This window comes from Anopheles stephensi, unplaced genomic scaffold (assembly GCF_013141755.1).
Source record: "Anopheles stephensi strain Indian unplaced genomic scaffold, UCI_ANSTEP_V1.0 ucontig421, whole genome shotgun sequence".
NCBI lineage: Eukaryota > Metazoa > Arthropoda > Insecta > Diptera > Culicidae > Anopheles > Anopheles stephensi.
In genome coordinates, this window is record NW_023405371.1 from 231,548 (window position 1) to 247,781 (window position 16,234).

General features: G+C 43.5%; 2 protein-coding genes and 2 long non-coding RNA genes across 6 annotated transcripts; 1 reads left to right on the forward strand and 3 right to left on the reverse strand.

Annotated features, from left to right (window-relative positions):
* Window positions 1-598: 598 nt before the first annotated feature.
* Window positions 599-1,054, reverse strand: LOC118516960. Its single transcript, XR_004908200.1, has 2 exons — window positions 922-1,054; window positions 599-864 (listed from the first exon to the last, which is right to left on the reverse strand). It is a non-coding gene; the product is annotated as an uncharacterized LOC118516960 (long non-coding RNA).
* A 179-nt stretch (window positions 1,055-1,233) lies between these two features.
* LOC118516959 lies at window positions 1,234-1,750 on the reverse strand. The gene is made up of 2 exons (XR_004908199.1): window positions 1,671-1,750; window positions 1,234-1,633 (listed from the first exon to the last, which is right to left on the reverse strand). It is a non-coding gene; the product is annotated as an uncharacterized LOC118516959 (long non-coding RNA).
* LOC118516958 lies at window positions 1,603-3,280 on the forward strand. The gene is made up of 4 exons (XM_036062788.1): window positions 1,603-2,223; window positions 2,285-2,377; window positions 2,445-2,522; window positions 2,599-3,280. Exons 1-4 carry the CDS (start codon window positions 2,133-2,135, stop codon window positions 3,207-3,209), a joined length of 873 nt encoding a protein of 290 aa, XP_035918681.1. The 5' UTR covers window positions 1,603-2,132; the 3' UTR covers window positions 3,210-3,280.
* A 19-nt stretch (window positions 3,281-3,299) lies between these two features.
* LOC118516957 lies at window positions 3,300-6,035 on the reverse strand. Of its 3 annotated transcripts, XM_036062784.1 has the most exons (4): window positions 5,537-6,019; window positions 5,075-5,477; window positions 4,688-4,995; window positions 3,300-4,620 (listed from the first exon to the last, which is right to left on the reverse strand). In XM_036062784.1, the coding sequence occupies exons 1-4, from the start codon at window positions 5,817-5,819 to the stop codon at window positions 3,431-3,433; spliced, it is 2,184 nt and encodes a 727-aa protein (XP_035918677.1). In that variant the 5' UTR covers window positions 5,820-6,019; the 3' UTR covers window positions 3,300-3,430. The 3 variants fall into 3 exon arrangements, with proteins under 3 accessions (XP_035918677.1, XP_035918678.1, XP_035918679.1); XM_036062785.1 differs by having other exon boundaries at window positions 5,075-6,019; XM_036062786.1 differs by lacking the exon at window positions 3,300-4,620 and having other exon boundaries at window positions 4,631-4,995; window positions 5,537-6,035.
* Between the last annotated feature and the right edge of the window lie 10,199 nt (window positions 6,036-16,234).

Below are 16,234 nucleotides of genomic sequence, written 5' to 3' on the forward strand. Positions count from 1 at the left end.
TATGTGTGTGTGTGTGTGTGTATGTTTGGTCAGACAGCAAGCCTGTGGAAACCAGGATTTTATTATTTTCCATAATCGAAAACAAAATTTTTCTGACACCTGATGCGGATTTGCCGATTTCAAAAACCTCACTCCGGATATGTTCTTATATATATGGATATTTTGAAATACATATTGATATATATAAATATGTATATTTTTGATTATATATAGACATACATAAATATACATATATATATATATATATATATATATATATATATATATATATATATATATATATATATATATATATATATATATATATATCTATATATATATATATATACATATATACATATTTATCCATATATATACATATATTCTAGTCAGCCTGTGGAAACCACCCAAGCGAACGATTTCGTTGCTTTTTGGAACGTTTTTTGACTAAGATTTGACCGTCCAAACACGGTCAAAAAACATTAAAAATAGCAGACGGATTTGACCATTTGCTCTTCACAGGCTCTCACTCTCTTTTCCTTTGCAAAAAAATGGTCAAAAAACGGTTACTTTATTGACTGTATTTGCATGGGAGACGAACAGGCATATACAAGCAAAAAAAAGTATATATGGTGTTGTTCCTTGTTTGGCTTGGTTTTGCTTTGTCGCCAACGCGTTTTTTTGGTGGTATTTATTTCATGTTCGCTCTTGTTCTTCACACGTGTTTGTTCTTGTCGCTTTCTTCTATGTGTAGGATGGATGATTGCACCAGAGGAGACGTTTTGTGGCTTGGCTAGGGGGGAAGTGTGAGGTGTATCGATATTGTGCGAATTAGTTTGCGCGGGTTTTGTTCCAGGCGAGTGCAGACGCTTTTTTTTACAGGAGCTGTAGTAAATAGGTAAAGTAAGAACGGGAATAGAACTTGGTTATGATCGGATTTACCTTGTTTGTTTGATGTGTTTACGATTTGAACCACCGAGGCTGTGTCGTATGTGATTGTTATGAGATAGGTTTTGTTCTAAGCTATGCATGTTGAGAATTATACCGTATGTGTACCGTGTCTGTGAAAAGACGATACAATTTAATGGAAAAAGCTTGCCAACTATGCATACCGTTTTGACAATTTGTTTGTAGGAACCGATAATGCAAATTATTTTGCATTAACAAATAAGCGTTTCTTTGTTTGATGTTTTAAAAGTAATCGGGAATCATGTCTTAAGAAAAAAATTAGCAATTATATTCAGTTAAGCTCTATTTTTTTTTTTATTTTGCATTGTCCTGTATCATTGGGACATGTTTAAACGTGCACGCACAGCACAACTTGCTGCAATTCGCGCGACATGCCTCCAGAACGGAAAGTAGAGTAAAAATTTACAGCGTTTAACTTGTTAAATATTTACTTTCTCACAAAAGCAGGCTCAGTTTTAGTAAAGTTATCTCTTAATTTGTAATTTGATATGCATGTATATATCAAAAATACGGTTGTTATGGCTTATGTATATATTCAACAGCAAAAGTTCCTCTTCTCATCTCATTCCTCTTTTAAACACTCAATCCACCCAACCGCATGGAAATTTCCATAGAGTTCTTCTCGCTTTCCTCGGTTCCACTTACTCCTTCATAACATCCGATCTGCAAATATCCTTACCCTGACCTCACGCATGTAGGAAGGAGGATATCCTTACCCTGACCTCACGCATGTAGGAAGGAGGATATCCTTACCCTGACCTCACGCATGTAGGAAGGAGGATATCCTTACCCTGACCTCACGGATGCAAGGAAGAACAAAAGATTACCCTGGCCGATCGTAACAAATTCGCGAGTATTGGGCTGTGTACGCATCGGTCAGGGTGCATAACTACTCATGCTGACACTCCTTCGCATTGCGGACTCCTTCGCACTGCTTAAAAATTTCGCTATTCCAAAAAGGATATAAAAAGGGGTTGCAACCCTAATTAACGAGAGTTGTCTTAAAACCTTCGTACACAAGAGTTGTTGTAACCATCGGAAAGTTCAGTTGCTAACCTAAGCTATCAGTTACGCGTCACACAAGCAAATAAAGTGTTATAGTGAAAACCAATTCAGATTGCTTCAATCATTGTGTCGAAACAACAGTTGAAAATCATAACATCAAACTTTGCAAAAGATTCGAAATGGAAACGACAAATAAGGAGGACATGTGGTGTGAGGACACCTACGAAGAAGTTGGTACAAACCAAGTTCCAACCATTCAGTTTCCAAATAGTAAGTCAGGTAAAGTGTTTTTTTTATGTTCAAATAATATAAATTACATTTTCCTTTGCAGTTCCAAACCTCCAAATAATCAAAATAATAGGGGAACCACAGCTCAATTCCACGAACAATAAAAATAACCTTGCAGTCGACATGCAACCATGTAGTAAGTTTCAAAGCGGTCAAAACGATTCGGTTCTTTTTAATTATATAGCATTATTTTTAACTTGCAGATTCTTCTTGTCATGCCAACACCGAGAAATGCGCGAATCGAGCAATCCAACCAGATGAAATTTGCGGCAATGAACAAAGTATGTGTTACTTTTTGAGTATTTTGTCTATGTGATACGATGTGCGAATTTTAAAATATTGTCATTTTTATTATAGCTAACAAAAGAGCAAAATTGTCTTCAGAAGCAGAGATTGCGGAGCTTAGAGCCAAAGTGGATCGGTTAGAGAAAGAAAATAAGTATTTAAAGGATCTTATAGACAATAAACTTGATATACTTATTAGAAATTCAGCCCGGCATCGAGAAGCCGTAGAGGAGTTAGTCGCTGTAAGTTGTCCTAGGCAAGGTCTACTTTCTAGGAACGAATTTGAGCTAGCCAAGCTTAATACAAAAGAAGAATTAGATACCTTTGAGCAATCGATTAGCACTGACCCATCATTTAAAGAAAATGTAGTTAGGTATTTGCAGAGGCAAATAACAGTCGCAGATGTAGACAGTCGATTACATGAAGCGCTTGATTTACTTTTTACTCGACCATTTTTTGCCACAATCAGTTGGACTGGAAAAAGTAAGCCGGGATCAACGAAGATAGAGTTCAGGAAGTGTGAAGGCATACTTCTTCTGTTAAAAGAAATAGGAAGTAATGCGAGAGTTTTAGCAACTCCCAAATACGTTGCAGATTTTATAAAAATTCGTCTTAAGCACGCTCCGTCTCGAGCTAACCTTTCTCCTACCAAACACACTTCTCTTCATAAAAAAAGAAATTAATTCATTAATCATTAAGTACTTATCATGTAGACTACCACCGAAATAAATGATATCTCTCTGAAAAATTATTATTAATATCGAGTTGTTGTTTCTTTCTTAAATAATTTGCTATACACTAATTAAGATCTTATTTAGTTTCATTGCATATATGGGTAAATAAATGTGATACTTCTCATGAAATGAACTACATATTTATTATCTAAATTGAATTCAAAGCACATCTACTCTATCAATGTGTGTATTAAAGGAACAAACACTATTTCTTGCACAGAGCTGGTTGGAAGAGCTACTAACTTACACAGTATTTGATCAGTGTATGTTTCGAACGTAGTTTCTGACAAAGCATTATTGAAGCTTTTGAATATAAACATTTCACTTGATTCAATTGGGTCATCGAACACTAACTCTTTCGAATTTAGTTTTGGTCCTCTGATACATATTTTGTTGTTACCTGTTTCTAAAACATGATTTGCTGAATGAAATTTAACGATACTATTGTCTTTTGTTAAAAACCAACAATTTCTTTGGTCATTTTGCAATACAAAATCTTCTCTTACAGTTACACTGATTGTTTTCTTTTTTTCACTTATTAATGGATAACAAGCATCTTTACTTTTAGGAATCTTAAATTCATCCAACTCTGCGAGTCTGTTAATGGCTTGTTCCAAGCTCTTCCATCCACTACGGAGAAGACGTTTCAAAAATTGAAGATGGTTTTCAAAAGGATATGTCGAAATTAGTGATAGTGACCCAAACCTGAGCATTTCATCATAAATATGTTGCAAATTATGAAAATTGCTTGTCATGTACTGTCTGCCATACACGCTAGGGAAGTTTTCAACAAATTTGTTTAGTAACTGACCTGCAACGTGCCATTTACTTTTATGAACTGTTGAAGAAAACAGTGTAATGGAACAAAACAGTAGCATGAAGTGTTTGTACACCTCAACAGGCAGATGATCTTTAATGATGACAAATGACGCGTAATGCAAAAAAAATGCGCACTCGGATGCTTTCCAATGATTGAGGTATTTGAGATGGCGTTGTTTCCTATGTACTTCAAGAGGTTTTAGTACTTTTTGAAAAGCCTCCGAAATCCGTTCGCATTGTTTTTCCGTCCATCGTTTTATGCCCAATGTACCGTCTCGCCATCCCAGAAGCAACCGCTTTGTTGCTCCTAAGTCAATAAGATGCATCCGATCTGCTACACATATATCTTCAATAATGTCGAAAAATAGAATGTCCAACAGAGGGGTGTGCACTTTGCGGTGTCCGGGATAAGCGTCATTTCTGAATGCTTGGTCTGTTCGTTTTGGAGCATTTAAACCGACAAATGTAACTTTATGGCCCAAATACTCTCCTTCGATAGTACATTTTAAACAGCTTCCGTAGCCGGTGTGGCTAGTAACACCTATAAAAAAATAAATTTAAAAAGGACTTTATACGCTGTTACATGCAATAATTGAAAAATATTTTACCTTTCACAAACGACCTTGCCGGCGTGTCAGCAACTATGGCCAAAAGCTTAACGGCGACATTTTCACCGTGCATGTCTAAACCATTGGATATTAAATCATTCAATTCCTCAACCATTGGGCGGAGATACTGTTCGGTGCTCTCTGGTTTTTTATAGCCGCAAAAAATAGCAGCAGTCATTACCGGTGCTTTTGAATCCTCTACTATTTTAAAAAGTATTGGCCAGAATTGCATTGCAGAACTGTTATGCAACGGTAATCCATCAATGGATATAGTCAGCGTCAGTTGCTTCGATGGCGGCTTGTCGTATCTATGCGTGAAAATAATTTAAAAATTTCAAATTATGGTTAAATATACACCATTTTTTTGACATTTCCAAAACTATTTACCGGTAGTAATTACACAAACACTTTTTAATGCCATGGTACCAAAATTGTCCTCCTCCAATTTCCATTATTTCTGACGATGCGTTTCGTTTCGTTTGCAGCAAGGTTTTAGCAGTTGCAGGGACTTTTACATTAACCTTTCGGAATAACTTTAACACCATGTCAATGGACTTATGCGTGGCATTTGTTGACAATGCCCAATATCGAATTCCGTCTACTACGGACAACTTATCCAGCGTTAGAGCATTGTCATTTTTCAAAAAACTATCGTCATCCTCATCATCATTGTCAGAAAACATGTAATCTACCAATGGTTCATCTTCGTCCTCAATTTGGGGTTCATTTATACCGATTGGTGGTACTGTAGATTCATCTTCAAATAGATCTAAAGGTAACGATTGGGGGCCTAGAATGGAATCAATGATTTATTATTTGTCAACAGCATTGAGCACAACATGGGCTTACATGTTTCAGCTTGTGTCGCTTCTTGTCCAATTTCAACTGATGGATTCAGCGCCTTAAACTTGTTCGACCGCCGGTAAAATCTTCCACTTTTCCGTGCACGTTTTATATCCGACATTTTAAAAAAAAAATCAAAATGTTCACATAAAACCATAAACTTCACACAAAACTTCTGCCTGTTCGCAAGTTGACATGAAACCACAATAACACTAAACGAAGGTAAAATACGATGAAGAATGTAAAGAAGAGTCAGCGACGCGTTATAGAAAATAAAATCGGTTAACATGCACGCACACAAATGTACAGAACCGCCGGTTATGAGAGTGCAGCGTATGAGTTTGTACGGTCAAATCTCTGACCGTTTCTTGACTGAGAAAAAATAAAGCCGCCGTCGTACTCGCAATCCCTCGCGTTGCTATCTCAGCGTGGGAATAACTGAGAACGATTAGACAGAGAGAACACTTTTGTTCGAAAACGGTCAAAACTGTCTCGTTGGGCAGGTTGTTCTTATTTTCGAAAATCGAAATCTCAATTTTCCTGACACCTAATGCGGATTTGCCAATGTCTTAAACCATCCTCCAGCTGGTGCGTGTGTGTGTGTGTGTGTGTGTGTGTGTTTGTGTGTGTGTTTGTGTGCATGTGTGTGTGTGTGTGTGTGTGTGTATGCGTGTGTGTGCGTGTGTGTGTGTGTGTGTGTGTGTGTGTGTGTGTGTGTGTGTGTGTGTGTGTGTGTGTGTTTTTATTTTTTTTTTGACAAGGAGTTTAAAATCTTCTTAGACACCCTGCGGGCGATATGGGATTTTTACCCATGTAAAAAAATCTCCTTGGCCACGCAGTGTCGCTGCCACCACTCACGGAATCACCTCGCGGTATTACTTCATGAGTGGGGCTCTGCAATGGACTTAGTCAATATACACACGGAAAACTGCACATTCCAAAGTTGGTAACAATACATAACACGAACACAACACTATTCACGGAGCACAGATACACTTATGAGGGACCAACACGTTGGTCTTCCTTCCACCGTCGTTGGAGACTCGTCCCGATTTGCCGCATCATGGTTGCCGCAGCTTCCCACAGGTCAGCGCTTTGCAGCATCGACTCCACCAGATTTGCACTGGAAACTTCTCTGCCACACTTGCTGCTTAGCTGCTGTCGCTCTTCCGTAAACCTCGGACACTCAAACAGCACATGCCCTGCTGTCTCATCCTTGTCAACGCACGTCGGGCAACGAGGCGATGAAGCGTGCCGAAACCGGTGAAGATAGGCTCGGAAGCAGCCGTGGCCGGAGAGAAACTGCGTAACATAGAAGTCGACCTCTCCGTGCTTCCTCCCAACCCAGTCTGCCACGCTAGGGATCAAGCGATGCGTCCACCGTCCCTTCGCGGAACTGTCCCACTCAGCTTGCCACTTCCTCGTCGAGTTCCTTTTCGCGGTTTTCCTTGCGTTACTGGCGTTAGGTTCCCCCGTACGTGCATTCCAGAAGCTCTCCAGATCTTCTGCCAATGTGATGCAGATAGGCACCATGCCGGCGATAACACACGCTGCTTCATAGGAGATCGTCCTATATGCGCTGGTGACACGCTTAGCCAACATCCTATGCACTGTGTTGACAGCAGCTTGGTGCTGTTTCTGCACCAGGATGTGTGCCCACGCTGGGGCTCCGTATCTCAGCACAGAGGTAGCTACGCAGGCGTGTAGTCGTTTGGCACTACTGTTAGGACCACCGATGTTAGGCATAAATGAAGCGAGTGTGTTTGCCGTCATTGATGCCTTTACGCAGACCTGCTTCAGGTGCTCGTCGAACTTCAAGCGATCGTCAATGGTGACCCCTAAGTACTTGAGGTGTCTGACAGACTCAATGTACTCTGTTCCAACCATGATCGATGCCTTCTGGATACGTTTATGACTGCTAATGACGATAAACTCAGTCTTCGCATGTGCTATCTGCAGTTTCACTGTCCTCATCCAAGAGTCGATACGTCCTACGGCGTCGGTCGCTAACATCTCGATCTCCGCGACGGATTCGCCGGTGATGGTGAGGGCGATGTCATCCGCGAATCCGATTACTTCCGCTCCTGGAGGTAACGCGAGGGTCAAGACATCGTCATACATTGCGTTCCACAAGGTGGGACCAAGTACTGATCCCTGCGGTACGCCAGCCGTGATGCTAGCGGTCTTGATTCCCTCCGCTGTGTCGTACTGCAGCATGCGTCCATCGAGATAGCTCCTCAGCAGCCTGCACAGGTACGGGGGAACCTTCATTCGCTCCATTGCAGCCGCAATTGCCTCCCAGCTGGCACTGTTGAAGGCATTTTTTAAGTCAATCGTGATGATTGCGCAAAAGCGTGCTCCACTCCTTTTCCGCTGGAACGCGGCATTGCCCTTTTCAAGCACTGCCAGTATCGCGTCGACTGTTGATCGCTTCCTCCGAAACCCGAACTGTCATTCTGAGAGGCCGTATTGCCCTTCGGCATGCGCAGTCAGGCGGTCCAAGATTGGTATTTCCTGAACTTTGGCCAGGCCGTCTATGAGACCCAAGGGTCTTAGGGCCGACGGGTCACCCGGAGGTTTACCTGGTTTGGGTATCAGTACCAATTTCTGTATCTTCCATATCGACGGGAATTGACTAGAAGCTAGAGTGCTCTGCAGTATGGCCTGGAAAACTTGTGGGTATGCCTTCATTGCTGTCTTGACTGCCTCGTTGGGGATCCCATCTGGTCCGGGGGCTTTCCCCAGTTTGAGGCGCTCGGCTATTTTCAGGACCTCGTCTATGGTTACCGGTTCTGGTACGGACTCAGGGGTACTGAAGGCAGAGCTCAGCTGTGGGGGCTCGTGTTCAGGGAATAATTGCGCGATGATTCCCTTCAGTTTCTTGGGGCATCTCTCAACGGGCGCCTTGCGAGTTTTGGTTTTTCGCATCACCGTCTTGTATGCAAATCCCCAGGGCTTCCGAGCGATTTCAGCACAAAGCTCGAGGAAGCATCGTCTTTTGCTGGCCTTAATTTCCCTTTTCAAATCCGACCTTGTCGTGACGTAGGTTGCCTTCAGTTGTTCTCTGCTCGCCAAGCACCTGTTCCGCTGTAGTCGCCTCCGAGCTGACATGCACTCGGTCCGGAGCCTCGCAATAGCAGCGGTCCACCAGTATACCGGTGGGCGCGTATTTTTGGGGGACTTCCTCCTGGGCATCGTAGCGTCGCATGCTTTGGAGAGTGCATCCCTCAATTCTAACGCACTCGCAACGTTCTGGAACCCACCAGTGCGTAGCGCGCTTAAGAATATCTCCTCGTTATAGCATTGCGTTCTCCAGCCGCGAACTGATGCCCGAGGTGTCTGCAGTGGAGTGTGATCTCTGCCGATGGTGTACCGAAGCATGCGGTGGTCGCTGAAGGTATACGCCTCGCTCACTCGCCAATTCAGGTGTCGTGACAGCACTGGGCTGCAGAACGTGATGTCAATGACAGAAGTTCTGTCATTTCTGCTGAACGTGGGAGTGTTACCAACGTTGCCCAGCACCACATTGAGTTGAGAAAGGCTCTCGAGTACCGCTTCTCCTCTGCTGTTGGTACTCCGGCTACCCCACTCAACCGCCCAAGCGTTGAAGTCCCCGGCAACGACGACTGGGTTGCACCCTACAAGAGCATCAACGAGGTTGTCCAACATTGTGTTAAATCTCTCCAGTTCCCAGCTGGGTGGTGCGTAACAGCTGCAGAAATAGACCCCGTTCACAATGGCGATGGTGAAAGCTTCCGAGTCGTGCGAGACTACTTTCTGTATGGGGAATCTGCCCACCGCCCAGATAGCAGCCAGGCCTGTCCGGTCTGTTACACAGCAGCTGTTGTCTTTCGGGGTACGATACGGCTCGGAGATTAACGCGACGTCGCCCTGTTCTTCCGCTATCGCCTGCCACAGTAGGTCCTGCGCTGACTCACAGTGGTTTATGTTGGCCTGCACTATCTCCATGATTTCGCTTTTGTCACCGCCGGGCAAAGGGGGCCACTGGTTTAGTGTGCGTTTACGCCAGGGGCACAAAGTACGCACTTCGGAGCGTTGTGGCAGCTGCGCGCCTGGTGGCCTTTCTCTCCACAACGGAGACAGAGATCGGTTCGATCAGGTCCCTTACAATCGCGGGAGATGTGGTCTGTTGCCCAACAGCGGAAACATCTCCTGTTAGGCGGTAAGATCCGTACCGGGCAGCTGGACCAGTCTACCTTCACCGTACAAGCACGTACCACCTTCGCTGCTTAATCCCCAGGCATCTTTATATATGCCGTCTGCGTACCGTTGTATGACGGTCTTAGCTTCGCCTCCAAGAGGGTGCTTCCACAATCGAATGTTTGTGTGTGTGTGTGTGTGTGTGTGTGTGTGTGTGTGTGGTCAGACAGCAAGCCTGTGGAAACCAGGATTTTATTATTTTCCAAAATCGAAAACAAAATTTTTCTGACACCTGATGCGAATTTGCCAATTTCAAAAACCTTCCTCCGGATATGTTCTTATATATATGGATATTTTTATATACATATTGATATTTTTATGTATGTATATTTTTGATTATATATATACATACATATGAATAAAAAAAAAAAAAAATATATATATATATATATATATATATATATATATATATATATATATATATATATATATATATATATACATATATATTTATCCATATATATACATCTATTCTAGTCAGCCTGTGGAATCAAGGTTGTTCTTATTTTCGAAAATCGAAATCTCAATTTTCCTGACACCTAATGCGGATTTGCCGATGTCTTAAACCATCTTCCGGCTGGTGCGTGCGTGTGTGTGTTTGTGTGTATGTATGTATGTGTGTATGTGTGTGTGTGTATGTGTGTGTGTGTGTGTGTGTGTGTGTGTGTGTGTGTGTGTGTGTGTGTGTGTGTGTGTGTGTGTGTGTGTGTGTGTGTGTGTGTGTGTGTGTGTGTGTGTGTGTGTGTGTGTGTGTGTGTGTGTGTGTGTGTGTGTGTGTGTGTGTGTGTGTGTGTGTGTGTGTGTGTGTGTGTGTGTGTGTGTGTGTGTGTGTGTGTGTGTGTGTGTGTGTGTGTGTGTGTGTATGTGTGTGTGCATGTGTGTGTGTGTTTGTGTGTGTGTGTGTGTGTGTGTGTGTGTGTGTGTATGTGTGTGTGGTCAGACAGCAAGCCTGTGGAAACCAGGATTTTATTATTTTCCAAAATCGAAAACGAAATTTTTCTGACACCTGATGCGGATTTGCCGATTTCAAAAACCTTCCTCCGGATATGTTCCTATATATATATGGATATTTTTACATACATATTGATATATTTATATATGTATATTTTTGATTATATATACACATACATATAAATATGTAAATATATATATATATATATATATATATATATATATATATATATATATATATATATATATATATATATATATATATATACAAATTTATCCATATATATAAATATATTCTAGTCAGCCTGTGGAAATCAGGTTGTTCTTATTTTCGAAAATCGAAATCTCAATTTTCCTGACTCCTAATGCGGATTTGCCGATGTCTAAAACCATCCTCTTGCTGGTGTTTGTGTGTGTGTGTGTGTGTGTGTGTACAAATTGATATAATTATTTATTTATAATTCCAGTATTACGGCATGACGCCGTATTGTCAACACTGCATGTGTTGACGATAACAAATTCACAAATATTAACAAGGCATTTCCTCCCTGTTATTCTGCCTTATCCCGGGCTCCATCAAGGCTAGACAGAGATGATGGACACTGTTACAGAAAATTCTGCCTCTCTTCTTACGACAGTGACGTCTTTGACCCCGGATGCTGTTGCTTCGTCAGCGGATCACTCGTGGCACTACAACAAAAAAAAACTTAACACTTAAGACAAAGACAACACAACGAATAACAAAAAAGGAGTGGCGGATGTGGATTGGAAGGATAATAGGGATGCGGAATCAAAGGATGAGACCGTTGTCTCTGGCGAATCGGTAGATGAGTCTCATGTAGGCGAGGTCCCTAGTCGCCAACACTTCCCTTATTTCTATACCCGGTCGTCTGCCAATGCTCTCGACTGCGCTCAACAAGGAGGGTCTTGCGGTTTCAAACTCCACGCAGGACCACAGAAGGTGATCCATATCGTGAAATCCGACACCGCAGCCACACACCTTTGTCTGGGCCAGAGTTATACGCTGAAGATGAGCATTCAACGCGAAATGATTCGACATAAGTCGAGACATCATGCGTATGAACGCCCGGTCTACAGAGAGCCCACCGAACCAAGGCCGCAGGGACACTTGCGGAGAGATCGAGAAAAGGAATCGCCCGAGATCATCCGCCTCCCACATGCTCTGCCAGCGAGACAGGAAAAGTTGCTGTGGTAGGCGAAGAAACTCTCGGGCCGAGATCGGACGGTCGTAAAAGGCGCCTTGTTGGACGCCTGTTTTGGCCAGTGAGTCTGCCTTCTCGTTGCCGGGAATTCCACAATGAGAAGGTACCCAAATTAGCGAAATCCTGAACGCCTTGTCGAACATGGAGCCAAGCAATTCTATGATTTTAATGACAAGGAAATCCTGGCTCTTAACAGCCTTCGGGGATCTTAGTGCTTCAATAGCGCAAAGGCTATCTGTAAAGCAGAAGTACTGATCCGAAGGTCTCGCTACTATCATCAATAGTGCGTACAAGATTGCGGCTAGTTCTGCGGTGTAGACACTGCACGGCTCCCGCAATTTGAAAAATGCTTCGGCGGACTCACTAAAAACGCCGAAGCCGGTGCCCTTCTTAGAGGATGATCCATCAGTATAATACTGGCTACTTTGGTCTAAATGGCCATACTTATCCCTGAAAATGCCCGGAACTACCATCGGGCGAAGATCATTCGGTATGGTCTTAATTTCCTCGTGCAACGAGGAATCTGTTGTTAAAAGGGAACTGTAGGTCTCAGGAAGGGCAGCACGGTTTAATGCCTGTGGAGCGCTAGGATGCACTTGTAGGGCAACAAAATCTTCGTAGATTTTCAAGATTTTGCTCTTAGAACCTGTCTCTAGAAGCGCTTTAAAATTTTCTTCGATCAAGGGATTTGATACTGAAGAACGGACTAGAAGGCGAAGCGACAGCATTTCAAAACGAAGTTTTAGCGGCATCACTCCGGTCATCACTTCTAGGGACATGTTGTGTGTTGATTTCATGCTCCCTAGTGCGAGTCTAAGACAACGATACTGTAGCCTCTCCAGTTTGAGGATATGCGTGTTGGATGCCCAATGGAAGCATATGCTTCCATATTCCAACACGGATAGTACCGTTGTCTTATACAGTCGCAGGACGTCTAATGGATGTGCGCCCCACCAGAATCCTGTGACTGTCCTTAGAAAGTTGATTCTTTTACTGCATTTTTGCACCAGATGGGTGATGTGTGTACTCCAGTTTAGCCTTGAATTGAACCAAACACCAAGGTATCGAAAATCGTCGGTAGTTGATATCTTTTCACCGTACAAAAAGACATCAATTTTCGGGTCAAATAGTCTTTTCTCCCTGTTTTTTGTCGTGTCGCTAAAAGGAGAAAAGACTACCATCTCAGTTTTCGTTGCAGAGAACTTGATACCAAGGTTTTCAGACCACTCGGAAAGGTTGTCCAAAGTGGTTTGTAAAGCCAGTTGTATTTCGGCGGCGTCCCTGCTTGCAAAAGATATGACGCCGTCGTCAGCCAATTGTCTAATGCTGCAGTTTGGTGCTAGACAAGAATCTATTTCGCTAACATAAAAGTTTTATAACAGGGGGCTCAAGCAGGACCCTTGTGCTAGTCCATGGAAACTGGTCCGCTTTAGTTGCACATGACCATTGTTGAAACTCATAGCTTTCTCCGACAAAAGGTTGAATAAAAAGTTATTCAACTTTGGACCCAGTCCCACATTTTCTAATTTTTGACTCAGCTTGTATGGTGATATTGAGTCAAATGCCCCCTGTATATCCAGGAAAATAGATCCCATGTTCTGCTTGCGTGCACGAGCAAGCTCTATTTCTGTTACCAGAAGGGCTAAGCAGTCATTAGTACCCCTGGCTTTACGAAAACCAAACTGGGTATTTGAGAGAAGGTTGTTCGATTCCAACCATTCTTCTAACCGGAAAAGAATCATCCTTTCAAGGAGTTTCCTCAGACACGACAGTAACGATATTGGCCGATACGAATCGTGTCTTGATGGCGGTTTGCCAGGCTTCAAGATAGTGACAACTTTCACTTCTCTCCACTCTTGCGGGACGCTGTTGACCTCCAACATATTGTTGAAAATACTTAACAGGCGCTTCCTTCCTATGTCGGGCAGATTTTGAAGCAATTTGCTACTAATCTGATCCAGACCCGTGGAGGAATTTTTGCTTGATAGGAGAGCAAGTGACAGCTCTACCATTGTGAACGGTGAATCCATCCTAGGGTCACTACCAGGCGCATGTTATGTAAAGCTTTGCGCAGGAACGAAATCGGGGCAAAGCTTGTGGGCAAATTCATACAGCCACTCGCCAGAAAAGCTTTCGCTCTCATTGATGTTGTTGCTGTTTCGCATCCTTCTAGCCATTCTCCAAAGCGAATTAAGTGAAGTGGCGGGGTCTAGATTATTGACGTATCTACGCCAATAACCCTTTTTCTTCGCCTTCAACAGGTTTTTGCACGTTCTCTCTAGTCCTTTATATTTTTCATATAAGGACCTCGAGCCCGTGTCCCGGAAGGCTTTAAATGCCTCACGCCTCTTGGTGAAAGCCGCTTGGCAATCCTTGTCCCACCAAGGAGTGGGAGGTTTTTTAAATGTCCTTGCTTGGTGGGAGCGCCTTGTTTGGGCCTCAAAGGCGCACTTGTTTATCAATGAAACAAGTTTTTCGTACTCCTTTATAGGAGATAAATCTTCCAAGTCAAGAGAAAGCGAAGCGGCTATTAATTCGCCGTATCTCGTCCAGTCGATGTTCCTCGTTAAGTCACATTTAACGGGGATTCCTTCTACTGGACATCCTCCCTTGATGTAGGAAATTTCTATCGGCATGTGGTCACTGCCGATAGGGTCCTGGATCACCTTCCAACCAAAATTCAGGGCCATTGCTGATGGACTTAGAGACAGGTCCAGTGCACTCGCTCTACTTAGAGGTGTCTGCATCCTAGTTGCCTCTCCTGAGTTGAGAATGGAAAACCCAAATCTGTCGCAGAAATCTCGGATGATAGGAGTGCGAATGTCATCCTTATCGCACCCCCAGTCGATTCCATGGGAGTTAAAGTCTCCAAGGATCAAAAGCGGTCCAGGCAAGACCACTGCTAAATTTCCAAGATCCTCTTTGAACTTTTCAATTTTTTCCTTTTCATTATTGGCTATCGGGGGGATATAAATGGATGCAATTGTCACGTGAAGAACGCCCAGTTTTGCCTGAACTGCGACAGTTTCTATCATTTCTTGTCTAGGGGTGGGTATTCTGGTGAAAGTGTGACTCTTTCGAACACCAATCAGTACCCCCCCACCCCTAGTAACGCGATCTTCACGGATTATATTATATCCCGGGAAGGTTAATTTAATTTCATCCGATAGCCAAGTTTCACAGAGGGCAAACACATCACAGTTGTGCTCGCCCACTAATGCTTTAATCGAGTTTAGCTTGCCAAGCAAACTCCTACAGTTCCACTGTATGATAGTAGCCGTAGGAGCTATTAATCATCCAAACGGACCATCATACTTAAGCATGGCCATTGAGCCAGCCACTGTTTGATCATCCCCTTCAGGAAAGGAAGGGCCCAAGTAGCGATCATGTGCAGATGCTGCGGGAGGTTAAGGGTCATTAGGAGGGTCTCAAGGATCTCGGACAGAGACGGGGTGGGAGTTCTCGGGAAGCTCGTGGGCTCCGTCGGAAAAGCCAGGCTTTCCACCGGAGCTTCAGTCCGAGAAGATCGCTTCTTCTTGGGCTGCTTCCTGGCAATTTGGGGGGCGGGAGTTTTGGGCTCAGCGTCGCGTTTCGGGACGGTTGGGGAAATTTTAGCGTGGCGCTGTGATGCCAAAGGTTTACTTTTCGTCTTTAGGACCTTCCTTTGTACTTTTTTGTACGGGATTCTCACATTCTTTACTGGTCTCAATGGCACCTGTTCCAGTGCAGTCGAATTGGCCTCGCCATTTGCAGCTGTGTTATCCAGCACTGCAAAGGGGTTCGATGTGTTTGCTCCCTTTAGAGCATCGCTGTACGAGCCGCGTGCCCGCTCGGCTATCGTTTTGGTCTGCTCCCTTTGCAGCTTCCGGTACACAGGGCACAATGCAACCTCATGCCACTCCTCCCGACAATGCGAGCATTTTTGGGACGGCGCTTTGCAGTCCTCAGTAGCGTGAGCCCCTCTGCATTTTCCGCAGCAAATCTTACGAGTGCAAAACGGATCGGCATGTCCAATCCGGCTGCACTTCGAACAGGTGGCCACCCTTGGCACGTATGGCCGGTCGATGGGTATCCGGAGGCCTTCTAAAATGAGGGCCTGCGGAAGTACCGTTCCCTCAAACGTGATCCGGAGGGAGGTGGTCGGGATATATTTTTTTTCCGGATGCACTTGTAGGGCAACAAAATCTTCGTAGATTTTCAAGATCTTGCTCTTAGAACCTGTCTCTAGAAGCGCTTTAAAATTTTCTTCGATCAAGGGATTTGATACTGAAGAACGGACTAGAAGGCGAAGCGACAGCATTTCAAAACG